Here is a 19,063-nt window from a genome sequence, read left to right as displayed (position 1 = left end):
TAGTACTCGTTTATACTGGGCAATGCACACATTTATTTTTTCTTGTGATTTATTTATAAAATAGACTGGTTACACCTGTTATGGGTCTCTTTTGTTGAAATTTTGCTGAATCTTTTCTACTATTTTGTTTTCCATTCTGATAGACTGTAGACGGGTCGAAATGGGTATGTTGCTTCTCCATTTTTTTTCCCTTTTTTTTACTCTCTCCTAGCAACCTTTTGCATGAAGATTTCTAGATATTATGTAACAATAAGTCCTTTCACTTGTTGGTGTCCAGCATCTCCAAATAGCAACCCATCGCCCTTTGGTTAGGAACTGATGGAGCTCTATATGTTAGCAGAAGAGAATTGATCAATAACATGTCTTGTGAAGTTCATGAAACATGTATCGACTGCTTGTGTTTAGAAATCTATAAATGAATCTGGCATAATCCATATTTTCCCTATTCTCTCTGCCCCTACCGGGCTCTTCCATTCCTGGTTGCTTTTGTCCAACTTTTTTGAAAGTGTATTTTAATGTAGCTCTTTAAATAATATGGCCAATGATCCTCGTTTCCATACCTGGGAACCTGGGGTAAAGCCCCTTTTCCCTGAGTCTCCTTAACCCCTGAAATAGCCAAGGTTATCCTTCGGAGCATACTTACCAACAACCAAGTATCCACCTATACTGTCCCTATATAGAAGTGAAGTCCCTCGGTGTACAACCACCATATACACTTCATGGGGGGCTCAAGGTGCTGTTTGGACAAAGCCATATGCCCTGATATTACAGTTTGTGCTGGCAGGGGTCGGAAAAGATCAGTTACATACATCACCAATGCTTCCAATACCACCATACTGTATAGGAAAACATACATACGGCTTTTCCCAACGAGATAATGGATGGAAAGTACGGTAGTAGTTTTGCATTCCTATTCCTCAGCGCCAAGATGTAAAAACGAGCAGAATTGTTTCAGCTGAGACACTTTCAAGGGAAAGGACTTCCTATCCAACTCCACTGGTTTCCTCTCTTCCTCCTTTCTCTTTCTCTCCATCCCTTTCACGTTCTTTCACTTTTGCTTGGACAGGTCTTCTGTGGATGGAGCTGTGTGCTGACTACTTGACTTGTATTCTTTTTAAAAACAAACTTTTTCTAACAAGTTTCAAAATTCCAGTTTTCTTGATTATCAGGAGATGCCTGTATACATTAAACTTTAAGGTTTGACTCTAAGATTACCCTTTACAAAACTATATTCATTTATACGTATTAAAGTCTATTAGAGGAACGGCAGCGCGCATCATGTGAAAGCAGCATTCCCATCGCGTAACACATATTAAGACACACACATTCTTGTGTTTTTAGAACCACGGTTGTTGTTTTTATTCTCTATTTTATCAGGAAGTGCTAGGATTCAGCTGCATCAAAAACGCAATAGTCATGTCATTAGTTTAGCTAAAAAAAGAAGAAATGTCACCTTCAAGACTTTGTTGCATTTTGCAGTTCATTACACTTTAGTAAATGTAGGGTTTTATAGATCAAAACAGATGGTCTGTATGAATTATACACCCGCTTTATTTGTATACCACTTGGTGTCATCATTCAAGTTAAGTTACTGTTACCCTTAAGGCCACCCGCAGCACCCAACTTAGTCGCCCTGGGCCTTGCATTTTGTTCAGAGCTGATTATGGGACTTCTGGGGCAGTTTGTTTAATCAAGTGTTTGGTACCAACCTCTGCCCAGGTCCTATCTGAACCTCGCACCCTCTCAGACCCTTTAAATTCTTTGTGCCTCCTTAACCCAAACAAACCCTCTTCCTTTAAGGAGCAGCAGGGCTCTGTGGGGCCAGCCCAGGAACTTCCCAGCTACACCGGCCTGTGATTGGTCTCTGCAAAAGAGTGACTGGCCACCACATATTTTTAAAGTTGACTTTGAGTATGATTATGCAGTTCTTCCTTGGTTGATGTATGGAACTGGAAGTACCTCAGGGGCTGCTAACCTATTTTATTAGCATACCTGAGAACTCTCTGGGGATGACCCATAGCCTCCGTGCAAAGCTCTGCTTCCCAGAATCTCCGGGTCACTCTCCCCTTTATTTGCAGCGGGGGAGGGGTGTTTAGCCACCCCCACTCCCAACCCATTTATTGTTATCTAGGACTAACCCTGCCCCCTTAGTGAGTAGTCGTCCCCTAGAAGAGGGAGAGCCCTGGGTAGCCTACCCTAGAAAGTCCCCAGGTATGTGTATCAGTGATCAATCTGCACCGAGAGAAACCGCTGTGTATTTTCACTGCCAGTAATTCATTGATCAAGAGCTGAAAGTACTGCTGCTTTAAGATTGCATATAGTGTATACACTAGAATATGTGAGTGTGTCCGACTGATACGCAAACATGAGGCGTTACCCAGATCCTTATAATCTTAGAGTCACACCTCTAAGTAACTAAACAGATCCCTGACTTTAAATGGTTTATATGCTGAATGTTTTTTTTGTTTCTAACTACAGTCACGTAAATTCTAAAAAGGGAAGGGCAAAGCGGGGGTTAATACATTATCACATACTGTAAAGTCCCAAAACTTTACAAAAAAATGTAATAAACTTTGACTTTGTGTTTACGCTATGAAAATATTTACTGTAAACAAACATACACAATGTAAACAAATACTTTTTTCTGTTTCTTTAACGTGACGTCGATGATGTGGAGTAACTTCTGTCTCTCTAGCTGTTGGCGGTTCTGTGGCAATACGTGGCACTGCATCGCACTGAGGTTTAATGAGAAGGGTGTTAGTTGTAGATGAGTTGGCCATGAAAAATAAGAGTTGCAGAGCTGAAAGATTGTAAATGTTCAATTATTTCTATCAGAGTTATGTCTCTGTAACAGTAGATGTCTGTTGTGGCGGCCGGTATTTAATAACGACCTCTGACCCTTTAGTACCCATTGTATTTTCCCCTTAGTACGCCATACATCCCATTTATTGCAAGTACACTAATGATGTAATTATCAGGCAACTGATTGCTTTATATGAAAAGGAATGTCTGTGATGTGTATGTATAGAGGCATCCCTAGGAGTGTGGATGGAGCTGAGCTGTCAGAATGGAAGTGATGAGACAGCTTTTTGTGTGCCTTTAATTGGCGTGTTGTGGACCCAACAGCAGAGAAGTGGCCCATGGGAGAGTGCGTGGCTCGGACACTCGCTTGTGCGCAGATTTTGCTGATTATGCACAGTTGAGGTCTACATTCTGCTGGCAGCCTTGAGTTTTGTTAATGCCTTCTCCCCGATGTCAGCGGTAATAAAAATAATTCTGCTTTGCAGATCGCAGCCCTGGATGTACAGTGCTTTATTTCACAGAGCCTCTTTTATGGTCTTTGAAGGTGCTCCTTCTAGGTGTCCCAAAAGATTGATAAACTTCGATATATTTATTACGCTGTATTCTGTGGGGATGTTAGTTATAAGGCCAGACCCTGATCATTCTGTTGGACATTAGAAATGCATGGATTCCCTATCATCAACTTTGAACCGGATGCCATATGCTTTAAACTCTGTAGCCAGATTCAAACGGATATTCAGTCTATATAACAGAGCTGCCGAAATGATCGTATCTGCTGTGTTCAGACCTTAAATGTTGGCTGTTCGCTGGAAGCTGTATGTGTTACTGGGTTCCTGTTGATGACATAAGGTACTAAACGCACTTCCTAGGGATGAATAGATGTAAACGCAGAATTTCACAACAAATAAGAAGCATTTGGTCCATCTAGTCTGCCCAGATATCCCGATATAACGACTCAAACCAGAAGAATCAGAAGAATCTCTCATCCTGTCTGCAGGAGGGGTAAATGCCAGGAACCGGTGGAGAGGAGCAGGCCCTGCGCTACTGGAGGGCTGTGATTCATATGTTTTATTTATGCTCTCAACCCCCTGCTTCTGCTTTGGCTTTATTGACCTTTAAGATAAAATAAAGATGACATTTGTAACTGCGCATATTTTAATAATGTCCTGGCTACTTGAATGGTGAGAGCGTTCCTAGTCGGAGCCTCCTCATTCATTCTGCAACCATGAATGATCAGCCGGAAATCTGCTCAGTGCTCATTTTAATTTTATAGGGACATATTAATTGTACCGATATCTCCTAAACCGTAGGCAGATTGCAAGAGAACTCTACCTACTTAGTCTCAAAACAGGTAGTTATGTCGGGGGACAGGTACAATTTAATTAAACTATCTCTCAGAATAAGTTCCTTCAACACCATTTAAAGTAACAACTGCAGCTAGCTGCCAACATGCATCACATTCAAATCTAAGTAGACAATCTGAGAGATTAAACTGCGGTATATTACTACAGATTTCAGGAGTCTTAGGATCCGGTTTGGTAGTGTTAGACATTTGGTTTTAATATTATTAATAAGCATTATATTTTAACAGTCAATTTAACTTTTTCCTGCCCAATTTATTTTTATTGCGTCCTATGTTCAGAGAGGTTATCGCATCGCTCAGGTATCGACTGGGTGCATAGGGACATACGGTGTGTTTGTTTAAGCTGTAGCCTTGTCAGACTCTGAGCTCTCGGGCATCAGGTTGCTACTACAGATCATACAAATCATACAAATCCACAAATAAACCCTTCTGATCGGTAAGCTTAAAAAACACCTGCCTAGGATCCTTGCGGAATTTGAGAACACTTGATTGTTCTTCTTTCCCATCTACTTGTTCTCTTTGGACACACACTTTAACTTTTTAGGATATATAGAAGTCTAATGCTAAAGAAGTGTGTGTGGGGAGGGAGCTATTTTCCTTACTACTTCAATCTGCGTTGGCTTCTGAACCCAAAACGCTCATTTGTTCATCATTTTCCTGAATAGCTGGAGCTACAGAAGAGCTTAGACAATGTCTGGCCAGTGGCATGGTTATAGCGTTATTACAGTTTACAAAACCCGTCTCAGGCTTAATTAAGAGGTTTCTGACCCTTTTGTTCTTTCATACATTGGCAGTTTACAAACCCTGATGACCAGTTTCCAAATGTAGCGTCCAAACAGCAAAAATAGGTCTGCCTAGTGGTAATTTGTGAATATACATTTAATATTAAAGGAAAATATTTAAAGTATAACCATTCCAACGTGCTTTATATACATTCTGTGCCATTGTTTCATTTGTATGATTTAGTACAGTAGGGCGTGAGGAGCATCTGCGGAAGCCAGGACAACTAAACCATTAAGTCAATGCCTTTTCTTTTTCATACCTTGGCCCCGTTCTGACTAGACAGGTTCACTGAAGGAACCAAATCCGTGCACCTACAGTATTTTAACACCATATTATCATATGTCCACCTGGTAGCAGGAGTCAATATTAAAGCTCTTGACGCCATAACTGAGCTGTGAAAGTCTTTCAAACGACTTAAGGCTCAGCCTCTACAAGAGAGATGGAGCCAAGAATTCTGTGTGCAATCTAATGTTAGTAATGTTTGCACTGTTTACTATGTTACTAAGGAAGTAAAAGTGTAATTTCCAAAATAGTTGGTAACATTGTTTTTGGTAAAGATTTCCCTACAGGAGGCTTCTTTAACCCCTTCAATCCCAGGGGTTTTTGGTACCTCAAACTCCCTTATCGGAGTGATCGAGTAGCCCAGCAGGGTCTAGACAGACCCTGCAGGGATACCCGATCCTCCCGTGAACTTCCAGGTGACGTCAGTAGTGACGTCACCTGGAAGGGAAAGCCCGATCACGCGATCGGGCATTTCTATCTGTAACAGTTTTCTGGCTTCGCTCTGGAAGCTGTTACAGGAGATCGGGCAGCAGAAAGCCAGCGATGCTGGGTTCTGCTGCCAGGGGGGAGTCCAGGCTGTCAAACGATGCAGGGATGTGTCCCTGATGCCGCACAAAGGGCTAGACGTACCAGTACGTCCATAGGGGTTTCTTAGTGGGCGTTTTTTTGGACGTCCCGGTACGTCTATAGGGGATTGAAGGGGTTAAAGCCCACAGCTTTTGAGTACTGTTCAAATAAAAATCTAATTGTCACCTTACTGTAGCATGGATTTACACAGCTACCAACAAATGCTTTCAACTGTTGGGTCTACTTCTATTAATCAAATATTTCTAGGAAGATTACAGTGTTAATCCTTCCCGTGGGTTTAATCGATTATGCTTGCTGCAAATCTTTGTTGGAGTTTTTTGATCACCGTTTCCTTTTTTTAATTCCTCAAAATGCTTTGCAGAAGTTTACCCGGAAGGTAAGGCATGGCGCTAACGGAAAATACAGTAACCAGATTGCTTGCAATGCATATCCAGGCAATGTGTCGAGGAGATATAGATGAATGCTTTTTCCTTCGTGAGAAGGTGCAGGTCTGGTGTGGCATGCAGCTGATATAAAAGGAACCTACAGACATTCTTTTTGTAATTGATTTGTGTTGTCATAGACTTGATACATGGCTTGGCTGCCCAAGACTTCCAAGTGTACTCCTGAGTCTTATTATACCATCACAAATCAATATGTTTCGAGCGCATCTCTCCCACTCTTTCCGAGGAATGAACAAAAGCAAACTGTATACCTGCATTTGCACAGGCCTCATATCGTGACATGTTCTTTACTGTACCCCAGGCCTCTCATGGAGGTGGACACAGGACGCTACTCTATGGTCACGCAATCCTACTTCGACATTCCTTCAGTGGAATGGTGAGTTCTGACGCTTACGCCAACATTGCCTCTAAACGGGGAGAAGGCAGTGAAGATGATCCGACTTGCACTCATATGGGAAGTATATTCAGATATCCTCCTTAACAAGCGTGTTTTTATTCCTGTATACCTTTTACAGTACTTGACATGTTTGACGACATCAAGATCCCTGACAGATAAACTTGCATTTGATGTGGGACTGCGGGATACTTCAACCGGTAGGAAGTGATTTGACAGTTAATTCACATTTCTCCTTCTTTGTAGTAATATTAGTTAACTTAAGTTCACATTTCCTTACGGAAGACCTACTCTCCCCATAACTTTGGTCTTCAAAGACACACGTGATTTGGTGCGCATGATTTCATTGTAAATTGCATTTATTTTTGTTTGAGACACATTTATTTTCACACGGACTAAATGCTGAGAAGACCATTTGAATTCTGATTCTAGGACCAAATGAATGAGCGTGATTATGACTCAGGAGGTAGGGTTTGTAAAGGGACAGGTCATGCAAGGTAGTGGATGTAGTAATATCACAAATACATAACAAACACAAATGTTATATATAGTACATACATACCACACAAGACTAGTTGAGATTCAAGCCTTTTAAAATAGAATGTTGGAAACAGATACTGTGATTGATTAATGGTTTAAGGTTAACACTAACTTCTGTATTTTAAACATTTATTTGGAGTTGAAAACTGGAATTGTAGAGCATGGACACCGGGGAGTTTAGTGGCAGAATTTAAACCATTATTCACAAACACATTTTGAGGCAGAAACAAGGGCGATGTTAATCAACGTTGGCTGGAACAGTTATAGTCTTTGGACTGGAAAGCCAATTAAGGGGCGATTGCGCTGGATACAGGATTTATGAACTGATCAGAGCTTAGTGGCCGCTGTGTAAGAACGTGTTGTAGTCTGGAGATATTCCCGTTATAGACTCGGTTTGTCTTTGTCCAGAAGACAAGTTAGAAAAGCGTTGACTCCCGTATTGTGTTACAGCAGGATAACACAAATGAGACCTGATTCACTTTCAACTGACGAGCAAGTAAGCCAACTACTGTACAGGACATAGACTGTGGTATTGCACGGTTTGTTTCGTTTCATTATACAGCCAAGAAGTAAAGCGGTATATTTAGATGTTTATTAGGTTAGGAGGGGTACTTCAGCTTAGAGGTTTATGAGAATATTAATCTAACAAGTGAGGATTACTATATACGAGAGTGATCTCCAAGGAAAAATGAGAACCAGAAGAAATGTAGGGAATTAATTAGTACTTGCTTCTTTGTAGGAGAGGCTTGCTGGTGGACAATACATCCTGCTTCCAAACAGAGATCAGAAGGAGAAAAGGTTCGGATTGGAGATGATCTCATTTTGGTCAGCGTTTCCTCCGAAAGATACTTGGTATGTGTTTCTCAACATCAGCATTTTCTACTAACGTATACTACTGGGAGCGGTAGTTCTATCTTAGTTTACGTAATGGCTGCCATTGCTCCATGTTTGGAGGCAGTATTATCATTATTATCATTATTACTTGTTATTTATTAAGTGCTAACGTATTCCACAGCACTGTACAATTCAGACATTGGATGGTTGGCAAGTACATAAAAACACTTACAATAACGCCTTATGAAGCTGTTATACAAAGTTTCTAGCAAGAACGGCCCCTGCTCATACACTGACAAGTTATTAAGACAAAAAAAGTTTGTGTAACAAAAAAAGTCTGCCTAAAATGTTCATACATATCAATACAAAAAGTATACTGCTCATTGTGACAAGATCAGGACGATAAAAGTCTACAGCCATATATTAAGAACAGCTAGCGTTCAGTAAGACTTGTGACCATTGCAGTTTGTAAATATGTACAATATACATGTGTTAATATTTTAATTTTTTGTTAGGGGTAACAAACATTTAAGCTAACTACTTTCTTTCGCACCGGCCTTAAGTGTTCCATTCTTCCTTAGAAGCACCAGTCAGTAGTAAATACTGGTTTAGAACGTAGGTGGCTTTTATTCTATTATTATTATTATTATTATATGTGTCTTTTTCCCATACAGCATTTGTCCATATCCAACGGGATGGGAAACATCCAAGTAGATGCTTCTTTCATGCAGACCCTGTGGAATGTACATCCGACATGCTCTGGGAGCAGTGTGGAGGAAGGTGGGTCATCAGTGCCTTTCTGAACGTCTGTATTTTATATACAGTGGCTTCCACGTGCCTGGGGAAATGATTTAAACTCTTAAATAAAGAATGCTGGTGTTTAATTATTAAAAACGCTCCTTTTTTATTTTCTTACCTCTGGACTTCAGAGCTACAATAAGAGGATACATTTCTTTTTACCATAGATGCCTAGTGCTTCTCAAACCACTTGGGCTGCAAGGTGAATTTCATCGCTGTAGCCTGCTACGAGCCGAGCGCCTGCTACGAGCTGAGCGAGTTTCATTCATTTGTCTTTCAATACTGCCCATCCCACCACTGGGATTTTCTGATGATCTCCAGACCATCCTTGGAGCCTCAGGGAAACAGCTGACGTTAGGGTTTTAGTTCCCCTGGCTGTTTACTGCTCATCTGTCTCTGCTAAATGGCCCAGAACATCAGATCTAACATTAACATTACAATTGACAGTAGCTGAGACCCCAGTGTTTTCACCCTCGTCATACTGTGCTCACTGCCCTTAAGATTTGATTATGACGCACATAGATACGCGTCACGTTTATGTAACCTTGTTTTTGTCCCTACTGTTTACTAGTATTCAATTTTACTTGATTTTTTTATTGTTAAATGTCAGTGCTAGGTTCTGAAGCCATTGACTAAGCTTGCAGATACGTGCATTTCCTGGCCTCTGAGAACAGATGTTTCTGGCCCTTAGGAAAAGGACAAAGTTAAAGTTATGTATTCTGACAGACAATAGTCACACATACAGTTTTCCTTGTGTATTTCTTGCTACGAATTTCTAAAGCTACACAAGACATATGAATGTTGCTGGAAGATGAACAATTCCCTGTACTCTTTATAATAAATGTGGCCAGCATAACAGAATTTGACCATTCAGCTTGTGTAGTTTACCGTGTAGTAAGACCTTAATCAATCCTTGGTCTTGTCTTACATTAAGGATAGTTTTATGCCTATCCCATGCATCCCTCTGTTCCACTAATCTCCTTTCCTCCAAGCTATACTTATTACTATCCTTTAGTCTTTCCTAATCATTTTTAGCATCCAAACCATTTAGTAGCTCTCCTTTGAACTCTCACTAAAATATCAATATCATTCTTGAGATGGGCACTCTAGAATGCTACGCAGTACTTTAGGGCCTTGATTCAATACACAAGACTAACCTACAAGCGTTCTCAGACACATAAGCAGTAACGACTGTATGACCTAATCACACATCAATATATGCTGTAAGAATGGCAAAACCACCTAACCATCAGTGAGATTTATTTCATCAGTGCAGACACATGTTTCTAATTGAAATAATTCTGAGACCTCAGCCAACTCAAATTAGAAACACGTCTGTTCTGATTAATGTTGATTGAAGTGTGTGATAGGGGTAAACATCCTTTTTGTGATTTATTTTTGCTTTGCTGTGCATGTGTAAATATACGATCGTTGTATGCACTGACTTCCCTACGATAAAATACATTGAGGTCCATGCAAAATTGACTCCATTATGCATTGTACATGAAAACTATATCTTTATTGATGGATAGTTCTGTACCTATGTGTTCAGCAGTTAGTCTTTATACATAAGGTCCTTTGCCATGTGTGAACTAATATTATCGAAAGAATATGTGTAGTGATATTAAGTGTATCTGCCTGAGATGATAAGTTTGCCATTCAACCAACAGATTGTTATTAAGCTTTTATTGTTAAAAGAAAATGTTGCAGAAGTTTATGGGGCAATGAAAGGATTATTGCTTGTCGATATTGTAATTCCCACTCTGTACCTACATCAAAGATGCCAAAAACTGCAGATATCCCTCCAGGATTTTATTATTTTTCCGGTAATCTTCAGGCCTTTACACGGTGTATCCAGGGACAAGGAGGCAATTGGCCAACTTATTAAAGTATAACACCATACGCGTGGCCAGCCTCCTGAGCGCATAATGGGGTCATGTAACGCAATGTTACGTGACCCCCACACAAGAAGCTCAACAGCTCGCCAAGTGCAAGCAGAAGATAAAGTAAGCTGAATACAGAGTGAGAGATATGCTTCAAAGTGCTGCCACAAAGTGCTGCCACGGGGCCACGGGTGGCAGAATACTCATCTGCTTTTAGCCGAGCTCCAACAGGAGCTTGATATCTCAAATATTCAAATAGAGCCTAACACACCAACTCCCATGTCTGATATGTACTTTACCTGTTGTATTCTTCCACAGGCTATCTTCTTGGTGGACATGTGGTGCGATTTTTCCATGGCCATGATGAATGTTTGACAATCCCATCTACTGACCTGGGAGAGGCCCAGCATAGGTGGGTTACATCAGCCATAAATATGCATTTTCAGTCTATATATATATTCTATATTCTAATAGAAACTTTACAAGGAGCCTACAATGAAGTCCACAGCCAATTGCTTTCTTTCCAGTTCCACTAGTACTCTCTGGTACTCACTGAGTCACGTATGGCACATTAATACCAACCATGTTCACAAGTAACAGTAGTCTTTTAAATACTAATTATATACATATGCTGGGCATCTTATCTGGCTAGATGTTCAGCATAAAGCTTTACTTTTGACAGTTCCTAGTGTCCAGGATACGGAGGGGTAACTATGTGGGCAATATATGGTTTTATACATCCCATAATCTGTGTCCCTTCTTCCATTTTGTTTACATTCAAATATACGGTCATATAGTCCCCAACTGGGGATACGACATCTTTTCAGGAAAGCTAGTGCCAGGTGATTAAAATAAATGTCATTTTGTTTTAAATATGAATCTAGGATCCTTTCTGTTGAATGTGACTAGAAAGCTTATTAATCTATTCACGTTCTGTTGTACATTTCTGTTGGTCTGTAATAACCTCTTCATTCAAATGACTTTTAGCTTAGCCACAGCTGAATCAGTTCTATCCCAATCAAATTTCTCTGTTACGTTTCCCCCCCTCAAATTCTGTTCTCATCAAAATGGCTTCACTTTTTGTTCTGGGCGTTCGTTACCACCATGGTTTTGTATTTTTTTTTTAAACAGCATTGTTTGTGGTTTGCATTAAAAGCAGCGTCCGCTCGAATGACCATTCCCAGTTCCCAGAGGAAACCACTTTTTCAACCGGCTCCTGAGACGCTCATTTTGCCGAGGTTGCTGTATTATTAAGAGGCAATAATTTGCTGCTTCTAACATCTTATATCTCCTTCTAGGAAAGTGAATTACGAAGCTGGAGGAGCAGGTGTCCGTGCCAGGTCATTATGGAGAGTGGAGCCCCTCAGAATAAGGTAGCAGCCTTTAGATTTATATTTAATCATCCAGCTGGATGGGTTATTCCTATCGTGCCACACTTGCAGTCTCCATGCTCTGAGTTTAAATGTATAAATGAGCATGTGTCATTTGTGCAGCTGGAGTGGAAGTCATATCCGATGGGGGCAAACATTCCGCATTCGCCATATTACTTCTGGGCAGTACCTGGCACTGACGGAGGACCAAGGATTAGTGTTACAAGACAGAACCCAGTCAGACACCAAGTCATCAGCCTTCTGCTTCAAAGCATCCAAGGTGAGACCTTCTAAGCTGTAGTGCGTATGTCTCTGTAATTCATTATGATTCCAATTTTATGGTCAAGAGCACAGCATAACAGTATCACATTATGTCTGTCAGAAAATATTGGTAATAAACTCTGCGATCAGAGCTCACTTTGTGGAGTATTGGGAGACGCATTTGAAAAGCCCTTAATGTTGAAATGCAAATAGTTTTCTTGGCGTACAGTTTCCAAGACATTTTTGCCAGACATTACACAACACTTTTAATTTTGGTTCTTTTAAATTATTTTTCTCCCAGTATGTATTTAAGGCTGATGGTAATACAATGTGGGGTTCTTCAATTGTAGCGATGCATAATTTATACACCATTCGATAATTTTTCTTATGTGTCACCGGCCACATCAAAATACCTGTCCCAGACACTAATAAACTCCACTTGGGTTTGCAACTAAGATCACATGATGTTGCTTTTGGAAGGAGATATCCCAAAACCCACAGTTCATTTTGCCTGCAGGACAGCGCTGCTCACACATTCATGTCAAAGCTTTCTTTCCTTGTTCATTTTAGGAAAAGTTGGACTCGGGCCATAAGCGTGACATTGATGGCATGGGAGTAGCGGAGATTAAGTATGGAGATTCCATCTGCTTTATTCAACACGTTGACAGTGGCCTATGGTTGACCTACAAAGCTCAAGATGCCAAAACAGCAAGGCTGGGACCGCTAAAGCGAAGAGTAAATTCATTGATATGCAATGATTGTGCATGCAATCCTAGACTATAATTACTACATGCATAGCGTTTAATGCTTTAGGAAATACAGAGACCATAAAGTCAGTATATAAACTAGTATAAAATAAGAGAAATAAATATGAGCATTATGCAATAAATTTTACAATGTATATGTTACTCTGGGGGGTCTGTAGATGAGGGTCAGAGATGAATCCAAAAGTTCAGTACGTGTCTCATAGACATGAACATGCAGTATGTATCATAAAGCTAGACCCAGTCAAGTCTCATTGAAGCTCAATTGCCAGAGAGGCAGTTATTTTCCGGTAGGCAAAGCCATTGAGTAGCTTGAGCTATTGGATTGAATCTCCATTTGAACCATCAGGGACTCAACTTGAGACAACTCATGAAAACCCTTGAAAATCTTGGACGACACACCAAGATCACTAAACTCTCACCTTCGTATTTCTGGGAGTTACACTTAGTTTTAGTGCTCAGTTTCAATATTAGTAACTTGAACCCTCGTTATGAATTGTCTCCTGTGATGTGAAATTGGTGGAGATCCAGTAATATTCAGGGATGTTACCAGTAAGCGTGTACCTGGTTGGGTGACTTAAAATAGAGTTTGAATAACCATTGGTTATGTATTGTTCCCTTCTGTATACATTGTTTTTCCACTTCGAGTCGGGATTTTGATCACTCCGATTTACGCATTGCTGTAAATATAGATGCAGCCACATAATAGAGACATTCAAAAAATGAATGAAATCGATCATGCTGCAGTAAGAGGTCTCGTTATATCTTTTCCTTGGCTATGTCTCTCCAGGCCATCCTTCACCAAGAAGGACACATGGACGATGGTGTCACCTTACAGAAGTGTCAGCACGAGGAGTCCCAGGCTGCAAGAATCATTCGTAACACCACAGGCTTATTCAGTCAATTTATCAGGTACAGCCACAGCAGAATAATGCATCTGCCACAAGTAGCTGTAGGTATTAGTAGATGTATATGCAGCAACTGTAGCTTCTACTGTATATTGCGTTGTGTCCAGAGCCGGCCTTAGGTGTTCTGGCGCCCTGTGCGGACTACTCTTCTGGTGCTCCCCCCATCCCAAAAAAAGAAAGTAAAAAATCTTGTAACAAAACTTCCCTTTCTCACTATCTATCCCCCTTTATCACTATCTACCACCTCTGCCCCTTCTCACTGCCTTCCCCCTCTGCCCCTTCTCACTGCCTTCCATCCTCTGCCCCTTCTCACTGCCTCCCCCCTCTGCCCCTTCTCACTGCCTTCCCCTCCCCCTTCTGCCCCTTCTCACTGTCTCCCCCCCTCTGCCCCTTCTCACTGCCCCCCCATCTACCCCCTCTCCCTACTTCTCATTATCCTTACTTACCTTGTTGAGTCCTGCGGTGGGAGCGGCATGCGTCCGTCTTCCCGCTCTAAAGCGGTGCCGGCATTTAATGTTGAGCGCCGGAATATGATGTCATATTGCGGCGCTGAACATGAAACGCCGGCACCACGACCGAGTCAGGGAGAGTGAGGGGCGCCGAACGGTTGCTGGAAACTTCACGAGCGCCCCTGTCCGGGACTTAAAGTAAAACATTGGTGTTTTTTTTGTTGTTTTAACTTTATTTAACATCCTCCATGTTAAATAAAGTTAAAAAAAACTTTATTTAACATGGAGGATGTTAAATAAAGTAAAACAAAAAACGATGTTTTAATTTAAGTCCCGGGCATGCGCCCCTGTTGCCACGGCGCCCGGTGCGGCCGCACAGGTCGCACACCCCTAAGGCCGGCCCTGGTTGTGTCCTGATGCAAACAGGTAGAATATATTGGAGGCAAGCTTCCTTTTTAATATTTCAGGCATGGCTATCTGCCACCGTTTGCTCATATTTGCTCAGCTTGTAATCATTGATACGATTTAATACGATGGCATAGTTTTCGTCACCAGATTAGTATACATCACACTGTATCCCAGTTTAGATATGGATCCCACCTTATCCCTTGAGAAATTCCTGCATATGCGTGGCCTATATTTGGAGGTCTTGATTGCACACATTGGTGAACAAAACGTCACCGGTCCTTATCACCAAAACATGGAAAAGCTGTCTCCACGGTTGTAAATAAAATCATTTAGAAAAACATGTTAATAAATTGTGGAAGTATAATTACCTGTGAAGACGGGTGCAGCTCACATCTTACGGAAACAAAACACTAAACCGAGGTATTCCTTTTATTAAGTAAATCATGTTTTTACTTCAATAACGTTCATTGGCGTGTTTACCAGCTGATGCTATGTATTATGTTATCACTTAATGTGCGTTGCATATAAAATAAGGTTCACGCCTGACCGTAGATCATCCTATCCGCTCTGGGTGGCAGTGAACAGGGGAAAAGGATGATAACTGGAAATCTTAGTAGGATACATTGTAAATGTAATTGGTTTTCTGCCGTTTTTCATTTCTTAAGTGATTTGGATTCTCTGACGGGAAACAACCGGACGGTCACAGCCCCCATCGCCCTGCCTATTGAGGAGGTAGTTCAAACCCTGCAAGACTTGATTGCTTACTTCCAGCCTCCCGAGGAGGAACTGGAACATGAAGATAAACAGAATAAACTCCGTTCACTAAAGAACCGACAGAACCTGTTCAAAGAGGAGGTACGAGGATAAGACCCTTTAACAGAGAACATTCTGCTGAACAAATGTATAAAAATTCTTTAAGATATGCCTTATCAACTCAGCGCCTTTCCCAACACATCGGAGATTACTCTCCAAACTTCATCCTGCTCTACAGATTATACTAATCAAGACATCATCTTTTTGGAAGGTCTGATAATGATTTAAAGTTTAAAGGGAAATTAAATGCGTGAGCGTCGATAGGATTTTTACCAATAGGACTGAAGCCATAATCAAAAAGGATTTCTGTTTTCTGGATTTATACTTTGGTCCCCAGAAATATTGATTTTTCTCCCCCAATAAAAAATGCTTTGTATGGCATAGATACTCCTCAGGTTAACACAACCTATATATACTTCCATATCAGCGGCACATATACCTTTAATGCTTTGGTAATTCCTTGGCTTCCAGAACACCAGGCACCATGTTGTCACGTGTAAATTAATTGCAGCAAGACAATACAAAACTTTATTGTACAATTTAGACATATAAACTTTGTGCACATAGATCTACTACACGTATAAAGATATTATAGAAGCAATTTGTGGATAAACTGCTATATCACAGTGAAAACCAATAGAAGTCCCAAAGGAATCTACAACATCATTTCTCCAGTTTACCTCTTCCGTTATCCGCAAAATGGGAAAACTGCTTAAGAACCCGATGCCCTTTGCCAAACGTAATTTTACATAATTCTAGATTTGAGACATATATATATATCTATATATATAGATATATATACTTGCATTTGCCTAAATTGGGATGTGTCTGTTTGCGACTCAGGGAATGCTGGCATTGGTGCTGAACTGCATTGACCGACTGAATGCGTATAGCGGTGCAGCACACTTTACCGAAATCATAGGGGAGAGAGCTGGGCCAGCATGGAAAGAAATTCTCAACCTTCTCTATCAGTTGTTAGGTAAGTGTGACTGTTATCCATAGCATTTACATTGGATCACAAACTGATAAACTATCTACTTTCGTTATACATCACTACGCCTTTATTCCAGGAGCTTCTCCCTTGGATGTCTTTAATTTGTTTGTTTGCTGTTTACCAATATTTACTTGGTAAACTATTTTTTATGAAAAGGGACTGGTAACCTAAATTAGAGTCTGCTAACTGGCACACCTTACAAATGCCTAAAAGGAGCATTTTAGGTTACGTAGCACAATACGTTTATATGTTTATTAACACTATGTTCTCTCCTCAGCTGCCCTGATTCGCGGTAACAGAAGTAATTGTGCACAATTTTCCAATAACCTGGATTGGCTTATAAGTAAATTAGAGCGTCTTGAATCTTCATCAGGTGTGTTCATGTTGTGGGGCCAATATTGACTTATTATTATTAAATAATATATATATTATATATATATGTATTATCGAACCCTTGACGTATACCTTTTTATATACAAAATAACCAAATGTTTCTAACATTGGTCCTTCTTGCCGTGTAGACCTGTCCCATTTATACTCTCAAGCAATGAGAAACAACTCTTTCATTGTTGGGCAGGGGGTAAAGACCAGGATTGAAAAATGATGTTTACTGTACCTTATACTAGCCCTGTGACTGATTTACACTGAATGTATATATTTTATTACAGTGTATGCCCAATATGAAGTCATTTTTCAATACAGTGTAATGCTGAGGCAGATCATACAGAAAACCTGTGTTCTGTATAATGGTGGCTCATATCAGTCACCACAATATATATGATGTGTTCTCGTATCAATTTAAAGCTTGTAAGTGTGTTTCTGGCCTGCTGTTATTAACCAGCATTACTGTATATAGGTTTTAACTAGGATTTGCTTCTGCTATATGTTCTTGCAGGAATATTGGAGGTTCTCCACTGCATCTTGATTGAAAGTCCAGAAGCATTAAATCTAATTGAGAAGGGACATATCCGCTCTATAATTTCTCTCCTGGACAAACATGGACGGAACCACAAGGTAAATCGCACAAATGTGCACAACACATAATTACAGTTCCTATCAAGACCAACTCCACCAAAACTATATAATGTACAGATTTTCATTCACGTCATACATGTAAATCACAGAAGTCTAAAGCTGTGTCCTTTATTAGTACACCCCATGTTGTGGTTACTGAGCAGCTAATCTACTATTTCACTTATATCAGGTTTGCTATAATGAGATCTTAAGGCTTTGGGTTTTCTAAGTAATCCCTTGTTTGTAGTCACTGCTGTCGCGACAAGATCTGCAATCTGACAAATTATGGTTTAAAGTCACTATTACTGGGATATTTTCCTGTTGCCCCAATCCAGCCATATCCTGGACTTGTACGTATGACCAGTACTAGAGCTGCTAAAATGGGGATGTGTGTCCTGCCAAAACACGTACAGTCAAACCACAGCAAGTAACATTGTAGTGACCACATGGCCTGAAGAGGTAGCGCACTCAAACTCATTTAACTTTCAAGGTTTAAGCCTTAGCGCCAAGCCAATTAATCAGATCTCTTCATCATTGGCTAAATTTGATGCACAACGTTATGAGAGGGTTTCCATCCATACTCAAGCCTCTATGAGGATGCTGCATGCCACAGGGGCAAGTGATGGTGGGTGGGCTGTGGGATTCTATATTCTGACATATAACTTTTAATTTCTGTTTCGCAGGTTCTGGATGTCCTATGTTCTCTCTGCGTCTGTAATGGAGTTGCAGTGCGCACAAATCAGAACCTCATTTGTGACAACTTGCTACCAAGGAGAGATTTACTTTTACAGACCCGCTTGGTTAATAATGTCACAAGGTATAACATAGCCCTACTTTGTTACAAGACTCATTCTTTTAAAATAAAGCGTGCTGCTGCTATCATTTTTTTTGCTGTGCTTTTCATGGTTATAGCGTTGTGTTCCTTTATCAGGAATCCTTTAGAGCTGTTAATCTTATGTGTGCAATCTAACACTGGGGTCTATTCACTAAAAATGCCAGAGAGGTGACAATTTAAAGTACCGGATATCACTAGGCATCATGTTCACGTTACTATATTCTCGTGTACTATACAAGAGAACACATTGGTGATCATCTCCTGCAAGATGGGCTGAGCTGGTCCTGAGCAATACAAAGGTAATGTGAGAGATTTCATAAAACTCTCCTTACTGATTTAACGATCCGTGTAAAGGGTCTGCTGAGCCCAGCTTCCAGGAAACGCTTGCTGGGGTTTGCCTTTCATAGTGCATGAGTTTTATCATTATTCACATATGAAACCATTGAACAACATGTAAGACATATAATAAACGTAAGACCAAACAAATGTGTTTAGTAATTGAAACTGTTTGTAAATGATTTGTTTTACTTGGGATCT

General features: G+C 40.5%; 1 protein-coding gene across 1 annotated transcript in view; it reads left to right on the top strand.

The window, feature by feature from the left end:
• The window catches only part of RYR3 (ryanodine receptor 3), a 185,999-nt gene that overhangs the window by 44,525 nt on the left and 122,411 nt on the right, over positions 1-19,063 (top strand). Inside the window, exons 4-17 of the mRNA XM_053474626.1 lie at positions 6,563-6,637; positions 6,777-6,855; positions 7,935-8,047; positions 8,704-8,809; positions 11,029-11,122; positions 12,009-12,083; positions 12,204-12,360; positions 12,912-13,076; positions 13,896-14,017; positions 15,536-15,725; positions 16,527-16,662; positions 16,955-17,050; positions 17,573-17,691; positions 18,375-18,508. Of these exons, the coding sequence (XP_053330601.1) occupies positions 6,563-6,637; positions 6,777-6,855; positions 7,935-8,047; positions 8,704-8,809; positions 11,029-11,122; positions 12,009-12,083; positions 12,204-12,360; positions 12,912-13,076; positions 13,896-14,017; positions 15,536-15,725; positions 16,527-16,662; positions 16,955-17,050; positions 17,573-17,691; positions 18,375-18,508 (1,661 nt within the window). The remainder of the gene's footprint in view (positions 1-6,562; positions 6,638-6,776; positions 6,856-7,934; positions 8,048-8,703; positions 8,810-11,028; positions 11,123-12,008; positions 12,084-12,203; positions 12,361-12,911; positions 13,077-13,895; positions 14,018-15,535; positions 15,726-16,526; positions 16,663-16,954; positions 17,051-17,572; positions 17,692-18,374; positions 18,509-19,063) is intronic.

The sequence above is a fragment of the Spea bombifrons genome, chromosome 9, assembly GCF_027358695.1.
Source record: "Spea bombifrons isolate aSpeBom1 chromosome 9, aSpeBom1.2.pri, whole genome shotgun sequence".
Taxonomy (NCBI): Eukaryota; Metazoa; Chordata; class Amphibia; order Anura; family Pelobatidae; genus Spea; species Spea bombifrons.
The sequence above is the reverse complement of the archived record's forward strand: the minus strand, read 5'-3'. Positions and strand labels throughout refer to the sequence as shown.